Source organism: Suillus discolor (genome assembly GCF_016758755.1).
Source record: "Suillus discolor strain FC423 chromosome Unknown F5147scaffold_385, whole genome shotgun sequence".
Classification (NCBI taxonomy): domain Eukaryota; kingdom Fungi; phylum Basidiomycota; class Agaricomycetes; order Boletales; family Suillaceae; genus Suillus; species Suillus discolor.
In genome coordinates, this window is record NW_024541632.1 from 1 (window position 1) to 17,953 (window position 17,953).

General features: G+C 46.1%; 2 protein-coding genes across 2 annotated transcripts; both read left to right on the forward strand.

Annotated features, from left to right (window-relative positions):
- The first annotated feature begins 28 nt into the window (after nucleotides 1–28).
- Nucleotides 29–2,328, forward strand: F5147DRAFT_243216 (rab-GTPase-TBC domain-containing protein). The gene is made up of 6 exons (XM_041428803.1): nucleotides 29–184; nucleotides 248–389; nucleotides 443–738; nucleotides 804–945; nucleotides 1,038–2,183; nucleotides 2,236–2,328. Exons 1-5 carry the CDS (start codon nucleotides 96–98, stop codon nucleotides 2,169–2,171), a joined length of 1,803 nt encoding a protein of 600 aa, XP_041284233.1. The 5' UTR covers nucleotides 29–95; the 3' UTR covers nucleotides 2,172–2,183; nucleotides 2,236–2,328.
- A 10,658-nt stretch (nucleotides 2,329–12,986) lies between these two features.
- Nucleotides 12,987–13,916, forward strand: F5147DRAFT_243361 (uncharacterized protein). The gene is made up of 3 exons (XM_041428805.1): nucleotides 12,987–13,332; nucleotides 13,386–13,493; nucleotides 13,541–13,916. The coding sequence occupies exons 1-3, from the start codon at nucleotides 13,095–13,097 to the stop codon at nucleotides 13,822–13,824; spliced, it is 630 nt and encodes a 209-aa protein (XP_041284234.1). The 5' UTR covers nucleotides 12,987–13,094; the 3' UTR covers nucleotides 13,825–13,916.
- Nucleotides 13,917–17,953: the final 4,037 nt, after the last annotated feature.

A 17,953-nucleotide genomic window follows, 5' to 3' on the forward strand; every position in this document is an offset into this window, starting at 1 on the left:
GTAGCGTAATTGATTAGTAAGCACTTTACCTGTGGTGACGAGGGCAAACTTGCAAGCTTGAGTATCCATAACGCCAAGTACTTCCCGACGCTGCCATGCTTGACGAAGATACGATAGATTGGGACGCGCTACGAGCTCAGAGCCTTCTCCCTGGTGGATTTGGAAAGGAAAGAACACGTGTCTGGTGCGCGGAACTGCAATTGTTTACTAGTTCCACTGAGCTGCTTAACTTATCATATGCTCACAGGCCAGCCCTGCTCGGAGTCTGCGTTCCGTCAGAACCTCCTCCGTATGCAGAGGTCTCTCCAGAACCTTCTACAGACGATCCGCCCCATCCTGACGAGCGTCAAGTACGTTTGGACACCGACCGGAGCTTTGTGATGTATCCCGTAGGCAATGTATCTCATGGCTACTTTTCTACGAGTGTTCGAACATGTCACAGGCATACGATAATGACGATAGTCACCGAACTATATTGCAAACTTCTCTCAACAGTTTGATCGTTTCCCTCCTCAGGAAGCGTCGGAAGTTGCACTATTTCCAAGGATACCATGACATTGTCACTGTTGTCTTTCTAACTCTTCCACCAGAACTTCAGCTCCCTTGTGTAGAAAAGCTCTCCCTTCATCGATTGAGGGACTCTATGGGACCCACGTTAGAGCCTGTATTGGGACTTCTCCGGATCGCGCGTAATCTTCTGCGTATCATCGACCCTAAATATGCAATGTTGCTTGAGAGGTATCTTAACGCATTCCACGCCTTGCCACGCCTTGTTTGTTAATGCGTTATACATTGCTTCGTAGCATTGCACCCCTACCGTTCCATGCCCTATCAAATCTTCTCACCCTCTTCTCACACGAGGTACCCACCCTACCCCTTATTCAGCATGTCTGGGATTTTCTGCTCTGCCGGGAACCTTTGGCAGTGGTATGGCTAGCCGTCGCTGTAAGTTCTTTTTTTCACGGCCATTGCTGCGATACCATTCTAGGGCAAATATCGTTGTTTGAGTAATCCCATCATTGACTTATATCGTGCAGGTCATTCTCGTCCGAAAACCTGATGTTCTTCGATTAGCAGAAGAAGAGGAGGATGGCATGATACATTCAGTTTTGAATGCTCTGCCTTCACTCAGTGATGATTCTGGAACAGCGAACGACGTTCCCTCCGATCAACATACTCGATCAGCATCACCAGATGAGGAAGACACGGTCACATTCAACACAGAGGAGATGAGGCAGCTCTCAGATATACCCGACGAAAACACAAGCCACGAGCTTTCTATAGAACAACATCAAATGATCGAAGAGAAACCAGTTCCCTGTTTGGCAGAGAATGGAGCGTCCCAGAATATCACCGATGGTGAAGTTGTCCATGGAGAGACCGATGTGACTACTGATGCTGGCCACTCTGCTGATACTTGGAGCATCCAACCATCGGATGATTCGCACCCCACGTTGTTCTCAGTTCAGCCTCCGGCCATGATTTCTCTAGAGACACTCGTCGATAATACTGCCGAAATTAATACTGACATCCGGCCCTCACAGCCACAACTGCTCCCACCCAACCCACCGTCTCTTTCTAGACCGACATCCCCGACGTCGCTACGTAAATCGCGTTCTAGTTCCTGCACTGCGTCCCGTTCGTCCTCATTACCCCCTAAAAAATCCTGCCGGCCTCCAATTTCACTTACGTCCCTTCTAACACACGCTGCACAGCTCCTTGAGACTTATCCTCCCACCCTTCCCGAGCTTCGCGTTAAGGACATACTTGGGCCTAAGAGCGTTGTGCACACGTGGAGACCTCCTCAAAATAGTTTCTCTACACAATGCGACAATGAACGTGATGACGACGTAGAGAGCTGGGTTGGGAGCCCTGATGTTGTTGTCCCGTTTATAGAAGATGAAGATATAGAGAGCGAAAATGAGCGAAAGACGAAGTCACACAAAGGTCCCGTCCCAAGACACCGGAAACTCGTTCTCTTTCATCGCCTGCGTCTTCGGTTCGGACTACTCACACCCACGGAGAAACGGATCCTTCTGTTAGGTGCGATAGCAGCAGTTGGCCTTGCCGTTGCCCTTCGCCAGAACAGGGGCTTTTCTGAGATGAGGAAAGGGTGGATAGCATGGGTATGGGCATTCGGCGGTGGAATTCGGTCTAAAACTGTGGAATGAACCGGACTATCAGTAAGTACTGGTGTTATCTCACCCCACTTCAACACTAATCAGTCTTCCTAAGAATATCTGTGCATCGTATATCACATATAATCACTGAATAACTTGACATTGTTATGGAACACTTATTGAATCTTCAAATCAGAAACGTCTATCACAGGCTGATCGATTCATGTGCGAGTCTTTATTTTGTATAGATTTACAACTATGAACTACGTTCACCACTAGTGAGGTTTAGACTACAACGGTTCCGGATCCATTTCGATTGTAGCTTTGTGATTGTGATCACGAAGTCCCCCTCCCACAAAAACTGGATCAATCGCGACCATGGTACACCGAAACCGTTCCTTCGCACGCCTTTGCAATCGCTAACAATTTGTGCGACAACAAAGATCGGTGTCTTATCGGCGGACAGTCGGGTTGATATCTAGGCCAGCCAGAACGTTGACAATACATCTTTGAGCTATGCCGGCTACCCAGTATAGATAAATCAACCCCGAGTTCAAGAACGAGCATGCTGCACTAGTACTGCTTGCTCCGCTGATCCGTGGTACGATATGATCCAGTGTTTGTGACTAAGCTTTTCAATATTAAGAATCGGAAATATCGGGATGATTGTATTATGAATTGCTCGATGCTGTGTGTCGGCTTTCTGTCGATAGTGCGAACCCTAAATACACAAAGAGCACAACGGTATGATCGATCTTATGTAGTTGAAAACCCAGTGAATAAATGATCAGGAAGTGTGTTTGTTGGAGAACTCGTAAGGCATGATCGTGCAAGTGATTGCCGCTACGCGGTTCGTCTTGTAATTAGCATTCATTGATGCATCATTTATATACAGAAATCAACGTTTATTTTGTCCTCCGAGAACAGGATATGCTAGGTACCTTGAAGGTGAAGAGCAGTTGGATTGTGATCAAGACGCTTGCATGTAGGGGTGTAAGCCGGGCGACTGGAAACTGTGTCGAGTATCTCCCTTGAAGGTGTACCTTGTATAATCCGAACTTCGACATAGCATCAGTGCTTGGAATGTGAAAGTAGTCCCTTCTAAGCAGACATGTTGTATATGAGTGCATGCATGAACAGATCAAGCCAACTTCATCTATTTCGTACCTCCGCTAGCGCATTCTATTTGGGTTCTAGATGGGCTGATATATCCTTGACGGAGCACGAGACAATGTCCTATGATTGACTCCGATGAGAACGCGCAAAATAGTTGGGATAACCAGCACTCCTCACCGGCTACAATATCAAGGATTCATGTGTTCTCCGATGTCACGTTCAGGAACAAACACACTAATTGACTCTCATGAACGAGAACCTGACAGGAAACAGCCTTGACCGAGAGTGACCGACAGCTCAAGAACGGAAAATACATCACCCAAAACACTCGCTCCAGCATGAAATAGGGATAGTGCGTGTTGGGGAATGATTGAGAACTTCGGAAGTGCATCACACGTTTTTTTGGTGAGAGAGCTTCTTGTATAGCCTGGCGCCAATCGACGAATACATATCTGGACGTTCAGCTTATTTAAACGGCGAGCAAGATCATCAACACGTGCTGGGTAAAGACACAGCTTTAGAAGCTCGTATAGCTGCTGAACCGAGAGTAAGAGATGCGCTGATGACAAGAGGAGTATGTAGCGGTTGCCACCTCAGGATCTTTCAGAAGCTCGACAGTAAGCAAAGTGCCCCGTTATCTTGTAAGCAGGTGAGACAGGTGCCGTCAAGAGACTCGAGAAGTGAAATGAGACATAATTGCATTGACACTAGTCTTTTGGTGTCAGCACGCAGAACACAAGTTTGATGGCATCATGGAGTTTGTTGACTCGGTGACATCGATCCGAAAGGGTTCCCACGCATCCGGTCTTCCTAAGTACATTCGTGGGAAGTCGGGGAAGTCGCGAGTCACATCTGAAATAAAAAAATAGACTTCCGGTACCATACTAGATGGTCCCACGAGTCCGTGTGTCCCAAGAGTCCGCGCATTGACTCTAGCACACGCAATTCTGCACAGAATCCTTATCCATGATAGATCTGGATTCGCCCAAACATAATACACACTCCCATATATATATTTTGAAGAAAATCGAAGTAGATCTTGTTCCATGGGCAACTTATCAGTGCGAGAGGCATAGAAGGCTCACTCTAAAGGTCAGATCTCCACATATAATTCTGGAATATTGTGAGATGGTTATATACATGATTAGAGAATACTAAAACAAATTTATTCGGGGCACATGCTTGTCAGGATCATCTGCGATAAAGAAATAAGCCCCAGACGTGACAATCTGCCCAAAGCGTTACATAGAGACTGTGTAATCAAAACTCCGCAATGCCGAAATGCTTTACACATGCACAACTTCACAACATTTAAACGGTGCGAATTCTGCGGAGCGTGAAAAGGCATTGCGGCAGACGTGTGACATAGTGTGACGAAGTGCGCGAACTCTAGGGAAAATGCACTTTTCTGCGCGGTAACTCTCCGCTGGACTCAACACGTCAATTTTCGAAAAAGAAACTAGCAGACGTTGTACTTTCGATGTCACGCTATCGAACTGTCAAATAATTAATTTTGTTTGTTTGTGCGATGTGGAGTAATAACCGTTTTGCCAAAAAGGCGCGAACTCCCGTGGACATCTAGTATGCATGCATATGAGGTATTTCCTCAAAATATCTCATCAAGTGCATTTAATATTTTCTCGCTTGCTTGTTCCCCACGTGCACGGCAGTATTATAACACTCGTTCGCGAAAAAAACAAAATGGGTCAGTGGGGCTAAGTTTACAACCTTGATGAACCAAAGAGGACGATTGGAGCTATTATCATGTTCAGATAGGTGAGTCATCGCGTTGCTCGCGTTACTTCTGAGACTGGCCGGTTGAGTCTGCTCCGAGTCTCTCATGCAAGCACATTTAGGACAAGGAGCTATATACACGGTATGCCACTACTCGTTGTAGAAATTCTGGCTCACAGTAGCTTCACTACGATGCACATCGCATTGCAGCAGGCTTAATGATTTATCGATCCGACTCATCAACAATCACAAGATAGTGTATGATAGTAGTTGGAAAGCTGATCACAATAAATTAAAGTTGTAAGTGCAATTGATCGTTACCTGAAGCTTGGATTTCCGTGTTCCACGGGACACTGTTAACTAGAACAAAGAGCACGTACTCGTCCTCAAGCGATTCTTAAGCACAGGCCATCGAACACGGATAATGTTTCGGCGAACGCCAGTTGACATGAATTACGGAATCATTTGGCTTTATCATATGACAGTCATATTCATCCTTCTACTTCGCCATTAAACAAGGTACGTAAACACTTTTTCTGATACCCGTGAACAGGCTGCATACGGCGTGTCTAAGTAACAACTAGGTTCTTCTTGTGCTCAATCCCTGTGCGTTGTGGCACTGACGGGGAGACGTATAGACATCGGGTCAACGTGGAGTGTCACTCTCGATCGATTCTGATATCTGCTTGCAGAGTGGCATGCAATATCCTCGAATATGAACAATAATGGATAACGTTAAACAGTCCGTACTCGTGGAGACGACAATGAATAAATAGTCTGCAAAGAACCACACTCAAACTTCATTCGAATCACACAACACTTCACTCAAAGCAAGCCCAACACCTTCCAGATGTCCTCCAACTCAAACTTCACTGAGTCGCCTCAGAGCAAGGCAGATCAGCAGCGCCTATACAGAGAGAAGGAGGGAGAGGGATTCGCGGATCTTCAGCAAGCAATTCGTGAAGTGACAGAGGGGAGGGTTGACCCGGCGAAACGCCATGAAACACTGACGGCAGGCATGTCAATTCATTCTGTTAATATTCAATTACCTAACACACTCTCCAGCTGCACAGAAAATTAGAGAGCTCAGTCGTCAGAATGAAGAGTTACGCAGACAATTCAACGGAGTACTTCATTCGTCATGGGGAGCGCAAGGTGCATTACTTGGCTATTGGACTCACTCAGATGCTAAACAGTACACAGGTGGTCAGACACACGGGGCATGGCCGGATTTCAACATCAATTAGTCTTCCTAAGAATATCTGTGCATCGTATATTACATATAATCTTGACATTTTTATGGAACGCTTAGTATTGAGTCTTCAAATCAGAGACATCTATCACAGGCTGACCGGTACATGTGCGAGTCTTTGAATAGCCGCCGGCTCGGTGTCAATTGCATCCACGCTGTACATTCATGCTGTGCCTGCTCATTTACAAATAATCAGCATCCGCGATAGTCAAAGCTCATTGCCTTTCGGCCTAACGGTAAATGACGTAACGGTCGAGGGACGACCGTCAGCGCTGAGCCTTGACTAGTACTTACACCTCCCTCCTTTTGACCTCCAAGTTGCTCTTCCATTTTGTTTCACGACACTATCAGCCATACATGCATACCATCTACACCTTCCAGCACGCCATACAACACTGACGCAAGCTCACATCCTGTTACCACTTCTCATTGCTGCTTTTTTGTTCTTTCGTTCCAGTGCTATATGGCGACCACCTGTACTTTTCATGAATTGGTCGCTATCCAAAATGGATCTAGGTATCATGACAATACGACAACAAAAACTACTGGAAATAAAATGGCTACATCGTTCTACCTGATAGTGACTTAACGGTAGCATTTGGAGCGATTTAACGCATGCTCGCGCCATGAGTCCCATGATCGGTTTTGCAGTGACCGATGATGGCACTCCTACTCACACCTCACCTCTATGCAAACGATATTCACTGTCCTCCTGTTACCCACTGTTGTCTCGCCTTGCCCATGCTATTTTTACAGGAATCAATAGAACCTTTCAGTGACGGCAATCGTACTACGTTGCCTATTCTCATCGTGGCTGTGAAAGAGACATTGACGAAGCTCTCCGCACATACTGGCTAATGGGCTCGCGCTTTCCTCAATCATGCTTTCTTCTCTCCACAAAACCTATTTTGCGACGAATTCAACGATAAAATTATAAACACTAGCTGGCGACTACCGTGAGTACGAATAACAGCTCTACATCGTCAATTCGTCGAAGTCCAACTGCTCAAGAACCACTGTATCTACGAATCATGTTTTATTCTCATCCTTACTGCTCCTGTTGGACAGTGAAACGCAAACAGATTCCTTTGCGGCTACTCTCAAAGGTCGCCAAGGTTTCACTCTCTCGCACATTTCTCTATTTCAGATCAGATCCTTGTGTATAGATTTACAATTATGAACAACGTTCACCACTGGTGAGGTTTAGGCTACAGCGGTTCCGGATCCATTTCGATCGTAGCTTTGTGATTGTGATCACGAAGTCCCCCTCCCACAAAAACTGGATTAATCGCGACCATGGTACACCGAAGCGAAGTCGTTCCTTTTAGAAAAATCCTATTTATTGTCTTCTTGGAGCAACGCCCGATGTAAACAGTACATACTCTGCTATTGACTAGGTTCGTGAAGCCGTTCCTTCACACGTCTTTGCAATCAATGATAATCACCAATAATTTGTGTGACAACAAAGATCGGTGTCTTATCGGCGGACAGTCGGATTGATATCTAGGCCAGCCAGAACGTTGACAATCTTTAGGCTATGCCGGCTACCCAGTATAGATAAATCAACGTCGAGTTCAAGAACGAGCATGCATTTCATGCTCGATCTCCTACACTGCTTGCTCTACTATAAGGTCGACTGATCCGCGATACGATATGATCGGGTCAGTGTTTGTAACCAAGCTTTTCAATATTAAGAATCGGAAATATTTTGCAACTCCCGGGATGATTGCATTATGAATTGCTCGATGCCACGACAGCTGTGCGTCGGCTTTCTGTTGATAGTGTGAACCCTAAAGACATAAAGAGCACAAGGTATGATCGATCCCATGTAGTTGAAACCCCAGGGAATAAATGATCAGGAAGTGTGTTTATAAACAGCTATGGAGAACCTTATGCAAGTGATTGCCGCCACGCGGCTCGTAATCATCATTCATCGATGCATCATTTATATACAGAAATATGAGACCAACGTTTATTTTGTCCTCCGAGAACGGGATATGCAGGGTATCTTGAAGGTGGAAAGCAGTTTAATTGTGATCATTGATCAAGACGCTTGCATGTTGGGGCGTAAGCCGGGCAACTCGAAACTGTGTCGAGTATCTCTCTTGAAGGTGTACCTTGTATAATCCGAACTTCGACATAACATTAGTGCTTGAAATATTGCGGGGTTGGGGAGTAGTCCCTTCTAAGCAGACATGTGTATGAATGAGAAAGCATTCATTGGCTGCCAGCGGTGCTCAACCTGAAATACTAGTAAGAAAGGCCTTGTGGACTCGTATCAAAAAAACGAGCTCACTGAGGAGAAAGGATCCGAGGATGAAGGGGCATTTTCGATCACCCCTGCGCTGTTACATCCAGCAGTGAGCTCAACTAGCGCTAGAAGACAAGTTTTGACTTGTACTTACTGCTACCACCGTTCAAAAATCCCCAGTGGCGCCAACGAAGCATTCACTGCCACCATCTTCAGATTTAGTTAGATGTGCATATATGAACAGGTCAAGCCAACTTCGTCGTGTACAACAATCAGACGCTTCGCAGATCAGATGCAGGACTATAAATTTCACAATAGGATTTATTCATCGTGTGAACAGAAAGTGGTTCAGTCCAACGTACAGTCATTCAAACTGACCATTTCCGTTCTCAATCTGTACGGATATCCCCTACCTCTGCCAGCGCATTCTGTTTGCGTTCTATGTCCTTGACAGAGCGCGAGACAACGTCCTATGATTCCGATGAGAACGCACAAAATAGTTGTAATAAGTATACTAGCACTCCTCACCGGCTACAATATCAAGAACTCATGCGTTCTCCGACGTCACGTTCAGTAACAAACACGCCAATTGAACTCGTGGGCGAGAACCTGACAGAAAACCGCCTTGACCGAGAGTGACCGACAGCTCAAGAACGGAAAATACGCGAGATAAACATCACCCAAAACACTCGCTCCAGCATGAAATAGGGATAGTGCGCGTTGGGGAATGATTGGGAACTTCGGAAGTGCATCACACGTTTTTTTGGTGAGAGAGCTTCTTGTATAGCCTGGCCAATCGACGGATACATATCTGGACGTTCAGCTTATTTAAACGGCGAGCAAGATCATCAACACGTGCTGGGTGAAGACATGGCTTTAGAAGCTCGGATAGCTGCTGAATCGAGAATAAGAGATGCGCTGATGACAGGAGGAATATGTAGAACACCGTGCTCAGCGGTTGCCATCTCAAGTTCTGAACCCCGTGATCCTGTGCAAGCAGGTGAGACAGGTGCCGTCCAGACACTCGAGAAGTATGATTGACACTGGGTTCCTCATTTCGCGCATCCAGTATCAACACGCAGGCGGCAGAACACAAGTTTTATGACTCAGTATAACAAACGGTACAAAAGGGTTCCCACGCATAGGGCCATTCGTGGGAAGTCGGGGATGGCCAAATAAGAATATTCAATTTAATTCACGCGGGGAAACTGCACTTTTACAATAAAATTACATTTGACAGGTAATCCAGAGTACTTACTTGCTCTAGGCTAGGTCTGGCCAGGTCCGAATCTGCTTTTGATTGAAAGACGTAAAACGTTGAAACCTTATGTGTCACTGCACCGGTACCGGTACCATGCATATCTCACGATGACGAAGTAGTTCCTCAAAATATCCTATCAAGTGCATTTTATCTTTTTCTCGCTTGCTTGTTCCCCACGTGCACGGCAAATATTATAACACTCGTTCGCGAAAAAAAAAAAAATGGGTCAGTGGGGCTAAGTTTACAACCTTGATGAACCAAAGAGGACGATCGGACTCCGATGGAGCTATTATCATGTTCAGATAGGTGAGTCATCGCGTTACTTCTGATATCAGTATTTACTGGCCGGTTGAGTCTACTCAGAGTCTCTCATGCAAGCACGTTCAGGACAAGGAACCTCGTCCAAGTATGTTGTAACAATGTATGGAATGCTGCCCTGATCACATACACGGTATGCCGCTGTTCGTTGCGGAAATACTGGTTCACAATAGCTTCACTACGATGCACATCGCATTGCAGCAGGATGATTTGTCGATCCGACTCATCAACAAAGCCAAGACAGTGTATGATAGTAGCAAGTTGGAAAGCTGATCGGAATAAATTAAAGTTGTAAGTGCAGTTGATCCGTACTTGAAGCTTGGATTCCCGTGGAACACGGGACACTGCTAACTAGAACAAAGACCACGTACTCGTCCTTAAGCGATCCTTAAGCACAGGCCATCGATAATGCATATGATCCAACACGGATATGTTTCGGCGATCGCCAGCTTACGCAAGTTGACATGAATTACGGAATCACTTGGCTTTATCATATGACAGTCATATTCATTCTTCTACTTCGCAATTAAACAAGGCACGTAAACACTTTTTCTGATACCCGTGAATAGGCTGATGGCGTGTCTAAGTAACAACTAGGTTCTTCTTGTGTTCTGTGTGTTGTGGCACTGGCGGGGAGACGTACAGACATCGAGTCAACGTGGAGTATAACACACTCGATCGGCGATTCTGATATTATGCTTGCAGAGTGGCGTGCAATATCCTCGAAGATGAACAATGATGGATAACGTTAAACAGTCCGCACTCGTGGAGACGATAATGAATAAATAGTCTGCAAAGAACCCGCTCAAAGCACACAAACTTCATTCGAATCACACAACACTTCACTCGAAACACACCCAACACTTTCAAGATGTCCTTTAACTCAAACTTCAGCTGATTCGCCTCAGAGCAAGGCAGATCAGCAGCGCCTATACAGAGAGAAGGAGGGAGAGGGATTCGCGAATCTTCAGCAAGCAATTCGTGAAGTGACAGAGGGGAGGGTTGACCCAGGCGAAACGCCATGAAACACTGACGGCAGGCATGTCAATTCATTCTGTTAATATTCAATTACCTAACACACTCTCCAGCTGCACAGAAAATTAGAGAGCTCAGTCGTCAGAATGAAGAGTTACGCAGACAACTCAACGGAGTACCTCATTCGTCGTGGGGAGCGCAAGGTGCATTAACTGGCTATTGGACTCACTCAGATGCTAAACAGCACACAGGTGGTCAGACACACGGGGCATGGTCGGGGGGAACTACCGCTATCCCCTATGTTCCTGAGTCTAGTTTCGGTGCTCCGGGGAATAACTTCAGCTCCGCGCAGTATCCCGATCAATATTATCCCGGCAATGCTGCACTGCCGGATTCGAACTACTTGCGAGGGTACCCCGGACAAGGCAGGGGCATTTAAATGATATATATATCAATGTCACGTGGCAGGAGCAGGACAGGATAACATATGCCTCACTCTTTATTACTTACATATAGTCCCAGTAATTTTTCTTGTGCTTTTTGAACAATGATTGGATGACTTCTTTGTGAACTAACAAGAAAGTTATTAAGGATCCGTTTGGGTGATAGAACAGTTGATTCTACGCATTCCTGAGACGGCCCGCCTTTGGCTCCGTCTTTCAGGTGAATTGCCACTAATGTAGAGACCAAGCGTAACATTAAAATTCTACTGCTACCATATGAGTCCACAACGGTTGGCTTGGTAACCTGTCGATCAGTGTCATAGCAATGATACTACGGAGGCATTGAAATAAGGCTGTGGAGGTGGCACCAGGTTGGTGATATATATTTGGACGAAGATGAAAAAATAAATGTAGAAGCTGAACGTTCGAACTCCAATCGACGAAACGTGGGTTTTGGTCTCCCCGATGCAGTGTTCACTACCGAAAAATATCGAAGGAACAGCGAGGATGTATCAGTGGTATGTCTGTGTTCCAATCAGGACTTGACGTTGAAGTTCACACCGACAAACTCAGACAAGATGGCAGGAGACCAAGAGTCGACTAGTCATTCCCGACAACACCCGAAAACTGGAATCCAAGACAACATGGACTATTTAAGAGCAATCTTATGTATGATATATCCATAACTGTGACATCAGAGACAGACGGCAGAAATTAAAACGTATCTTATTGACAGTGCACCCGCTCCACTTGGACGTCGGATGTGTCGGACCGTTGAACAGATACCACTCACTGCTCTATTGTATCGCGGTAAGGTTGGTAAGGGCTACTAAATGAAAGGAGACTTGCCGCCAAGGACCAAGGTTCGGCTTTACTGGTCAAGTGCCTTAATAGACTCGGAGAATTTGCGGACAATATACATTATGCCGAGAAGAGTCACTGTGCGTATAGCCTCGACGCTGCCTCATACGTGCAGTAAGTCGCAAACCTCAAGGTACTGACGTGCAGCCCAGCCAATGAAATAAGGTTAGGTTGAGTTTGCATCCCTGAAGGCACTGACCAGCCCAGCCAATGAAATTATGTTCATGTTGTGTACCTGATTACCTTTCGGACCCGACATCTTCGGGTGAAGTTTGCTTCCATGAGGGCGTTACTTAGTTTGTTTCGCATGAGTGTCGAAGAGAAACTATATGATATGCACGTTAGAAGCATCGAGGCGAAGAGAAACGTTCGGATGTCAAACTGAGCAATAAGCCAACCGAGTGCACGCACCACCGTCGGCAGTACCCAACATACCACCCCTGCACGTCACCCCTGACTTGAACACGGTCCTGTGCGCTACGAGCGACCTTGAAAATTGACACGAGGATCGATTGGGAACAATGAAGACAAGGCAACCATGTGGCATTCAGGCCAAAACATGAGGTCGTCGAGCTTGGAGTCCGGCCGATGTCATCGTTGAGATTGCATAGCTACGAGTATTTACAGGATCTGGCGTCTTGGTTGTGACTGCTTGCAATACATCCGATGACGAGGTAAGAAAATCCTCAGTGCTGTGTTTGTCACCTTCATGAAGAAAGGTAGCAACGGCAATGTATTTAAGATGATTCGACTATGACTCACTATGATTCATTCCTCTGTCGAGCAAGCACACTGTATATCCTCGTTCACTCCAAATTCGGGGGCTTTCGACATGATGCACGACGATACCAAAGACCATGCATACAGGCAGAACAAGTCCACGCAGCAAAAGCAATACAGAGACAGGGAGACCGACGGCTTTGCAGAGCTTCGCGACGCCATTCGCGAATCTACAGATGATCAGGAAGCCCCAAAAACAAAATACGAGACGTTATCAAAAGGTGAGCATACCAGGTAAATTTTTGAGCCACAGAAGGATTCAATGCGTGGTTAGCCGCACAACATATCCGACAGCTTAACCTGATGAATCTGAAGCTGCAGCAGCAACTTTATATGCTAAAATCATCTCGGACAAACGACGAGGGCCATATGATGACACAAAGTAGGTGTCAGCTTCTGCAGGTCTGGCTGCAATTGTCTGATGAACAGACCCTACAGTGCGGGTACCTGACATGTCCTTGCACTGGAATGGTGATGTCAGGTCGGCTTGCACGCACCGGACGACACAAATCGTATCACAAAACACACTGCACGATTTTTACATCGGTATGAGCCCTGGGGTGTGCGATGCTGCCATGCTGGAGGGCGTGCGGGACCAGACGAGTACCGTCCCACGATACAGTAACAGCTTGAATCAGATCGACCAATATACGTCCTTTGGATACCCCTCGAACCAGCCTGCGTCTCACATCTCCTATGATAGAAAATTATAATAGAAACTGAAGTAAATGTAGAATACTAGAACTTGCCGAGCTTTCTATAGTGATGGCACGCTTATAATGGATGGCTGTAACTGGTTGGTGTGCTGTGTACTTCAATGGCGACATCTAGGCTCGTGACCAGCCATGAACAAAGTGGAGTGGCGTGGTCACGAGTCTATGGCGAAATCAATCATCAGAGAGGCGAAGCACGGAGTTTGAATTCAGATACCCGGTGGTCGTGCCGGCGGTAACCGGTAACCAATCGCTTATTGTGTCTACCGTGCACACTGTATGCTATGTCGATGTCAACTCCAACCATACGCAAGTTTTATCATTAATTTTGTCCCACCTTTGTCGTGTAGTTCTCTAGAAGCTATCGACAATATACCGGACTTTACGAGCACCCATTCGACGGAACAAAGTAAGCAAACTCTTGAAGCTTTTGCACAGCTCGCTTTTATATTGTAAGGAACACAGCATCCTAAATGATTTCAGCTCAAATACATGATATCCTTGCTGATAGAGTATAATGTGAGGTCCATGACCGTCATCCGAAGCCCACAAAGGATTTCCAGGATGGCCAGGATTTTTTTGTCTTGGTCAGGGCTAGCGAAGGATCGATAATTCAAATGAAGGGTTCAACAGATGCGGCATAATGTTTGAGAAACTCCGCGCTTTGGCCCCGAAATCTCTCCAAGATGATCCGACCAGTCTTACAGTTACTACGTCAAGCACTTTACTAAAAACTGGTTACGAGTCTAGGATACTAACCATATGATATGCACTTCGGCTCAGAAAGAGCAGCTATATCCGGTGTCACCTCGGCAGCACTTTGAAGATGCCACGGCGGTATGAGTGACCCTATTTTCATGTTGTGAATAAATGGTCTGTGAGACCACATGCCTGTGTCAGGATGTCTCCTTGGTGCACGGTTCATCTGAATCTCTCTCCAGAGGATCCTCTTACGGAAAGTGAGTTCATCCTCTCCTGATCCTCTCCATACCCCATGGCCGCATCATTATATCAGAAAAAGTTTTCGGCCTTACGATACCATGTAATACATTTTAAGGGCCAACTTAGTGCTTGGGGTTATAAATGGACGATAGTCTTTTAATAGGCCTTACATACGTTGAATGCAGCTCGCCGCGGAACTCAATTGGTAGTTTGTCGAATCTCGATGCCTTGTTATAAGGCACTTCGAAGTTTGACTAAACTTGTAATCCGGCGGCATTGTAATGTTGGGACTATGTCCGCGAGGGACAACATCTTCAGATCCTTCCGCACCTGATGTCCGCATCTTCATATGTTGGTGCGATGTCCCGATAGAATCAAGCAGAAGATTGCAGGACACGAAGATGTGGAGTAGAGGCAAATCAGGATTACTGGAAGAATTTACGATTAGCTCATGTAAATTCTGTGAATGATTCGGCTAAGTTAGAAAACCGGGCCTCGATGCAGGCCAAATGCAGGCAGGTTCGAGCATCTAGAAGTTGGAACCTATGTTTAAACTGTGGAAAGCCCCGAAAGACTCCGGCTCTGGATGCATACTTACTTCTCCATAAAAGGTCCTCGCTTGCGAGTAGTGTCGGTGTCATCGATCGACGGCTTACGATACGCAACTAGTACCCGGAATCAAATGCCAGATTTTGAGAATCTACATCTGATTCACGCCATAAATCGACCCCCAACAGACAAAAATCTAGCTATCGCGGGTAGTGAGAAGTTGATGTACACTAGGCAATTCTATCGTCCCATACGTATATTTGTTCACCATGGTTGTAATATTGGCGATCCGGACTCCAATGAGGATTCACCTGGCTGATGATCTGATTATATGCCAGGGTGGTGTTCGTGTTCTCCAATGGCACGTCATCGCACAGCTCATAGCCTGTGTTGGTGACATATGGATGCGATTCGGTCGGCGATATGCTTGCGAGCTGGCAGACGCTATTTGGCTGCTCGATGAAATGATCGTAAAGCACAGGGGAATATGGGCCTCGCGTACAAGGATCTGCTGAGTGTCAATGAGGTGCGGATTGCCTGTGGTCAGAATATACTTACTACTGATGGTTGTTGGGAACCCTCCTACACAACTTGGTGGCGTTTCGGAACCGGTGTGACGGGACTTTATATAAATTTGTTGTTGCAACTTTGCGTTCAACACAGAAAGCTCCCTAATCAGCCGTGCAGCTGGAGAAAACACTCAGCTAATTTTATGTTTTCATTCAATATATACACACACCTTTTCGTAGAACATCTTGTCTTGTCTTGGGGTCTGACTCTCCTCTACTAGCATGATAAATCTCCGCCCGTACCAGGGAAAACCCATCGAGCTCCTTGCTCCTGTACTGTCTTTGCAAGACCGACTTGTTTTGCTTTGGCATTGCTTCCACGAGGTGTTCAAGTTGCGATGGAGTTGGAGCAGCTGATGCGAAACAGGACAGTACGGTAGGACCTCTAGGCTTGCCTCCTTATATGCCGATCACAATTGTGCCATCTGATAGGCACTAGCGGCGGCCAACTCGAATAGAGTTACTACTTACGTCCAGCTCCTGGTTTAGCGGGTAAGTTGAACCCTAAAAATTCATTGATGTGCAGGGGTGAAATGATTTAACGCTCGCCCGCATGACGTTCGGGTTTGGTGGCAAGCCTTTTTCGTTATTCGGAAGCCCTTATATTTGACGTCGAATCAGTGCGTGCGGATAAATGCACGTGATTACCTTCTGCCTGACGTCATGCGCGCTTCGGATACAAAAAAATCTCAAACCTGTGCACGACGCACCGCCCAAAAGCGCTCTAGTTCAAGTTGTGCGCTTTGCACCTCATGATGAGGTACAGGCGCCGAATTGATAGCGTACTTTTTCCTTCTGGACTGCGTTATACTTGGAATGACGCTGATAAGCCGCTGATCTTTGTGCAGAATAATAGGAAACCATGGCATCGCAATCTCCGTACATCCCGCGCTCTATCATGCCAAGGTCTGGGAGTATTTCTACAGCAATAACTTGAATGACAGAACTCACATGGGCAGCGCTACTAGTACGCGTCTATTGAACTTGGAGACATGTGCATCTGGGATTGTGCATCTGGGATTGCCCGCAGCCCAGCGAATATCATAGCAAAGCCCGGGAATGCTTCTAGCTAGTCGAGTTCTTGATTGGACACTAGAATCAAGCCACTTTGGTACACGCTCCTAAGACGTGCACTGATCTGGGATCGTCACCGTATCATTGCAAAGCCCGGAGATACTTCTAGCCAGTCGAGCTCTTGATTAGACTCCTATTGAACCAAGCGACTTTGCTCCTTTACGATATACACCATACACGATCCTCGGAGCAGCACTTGACCTACAGTGCCCTAGTAGTACCCACGATGTTTACGGCCGTTGGGCAGCCGAAATTGATCTGTCGTCCTAATTGGAAGCAGGCATTGTAACTTTGCGGCAGGCCAAACTCGGACCATATATCGTCACTAGTCGGAATGGAAGTTTGCGCAGGTGAGAGGTCTGCCAATCAATGTTTCGGTTCAAGCCACTAGTGTTTTTTGTCTAGCTCGCTGTAAAGTTATTTGCCCTTTCTTAGATACAGGAAGCCGAACTTCCAGTGAAACTTTTTCTCAAAATAGGAATTGGCACACGACGATTATTTTCCTAGTCTGATGGTCGAAAGTCAATTGATTTCTTCCGAGTCGAGTGCCTCCTATATTGAATCATCGATTAAACGCTTATACGGATTCATCGGATCACTGCAGGATGAGAAGGCCGTTACTGTCGGCAAAGGCCGATTATCATTATCTGACGCTTGTGATAAGGTAGGTCTTAAGTCAAGTCCAAGCTTCAAGCTCAAACTTCAAGCTCCAAGTCTAGCATCGTTCTAGCACGAATATTTTCCTTATGTTGCATACTAGTACACAGCACTAAGTACTATAAACAACCAAAGTGATTTTTTGCAGGGTTCATCAGGAAAAAACAAGGTGACTATATAGTACTATATAGCCAGGGTAGACTGTATAGCCAAATAGCTATCCCCCCTCTATATAGCATGTGAGGCAACTATGTAGTACTACGTAGTACTATATAGTGCTATGTAGAACCAGGTAGCGCTACTATGTACTACCATAGTTCCCTTAAGTTCCCTACAGG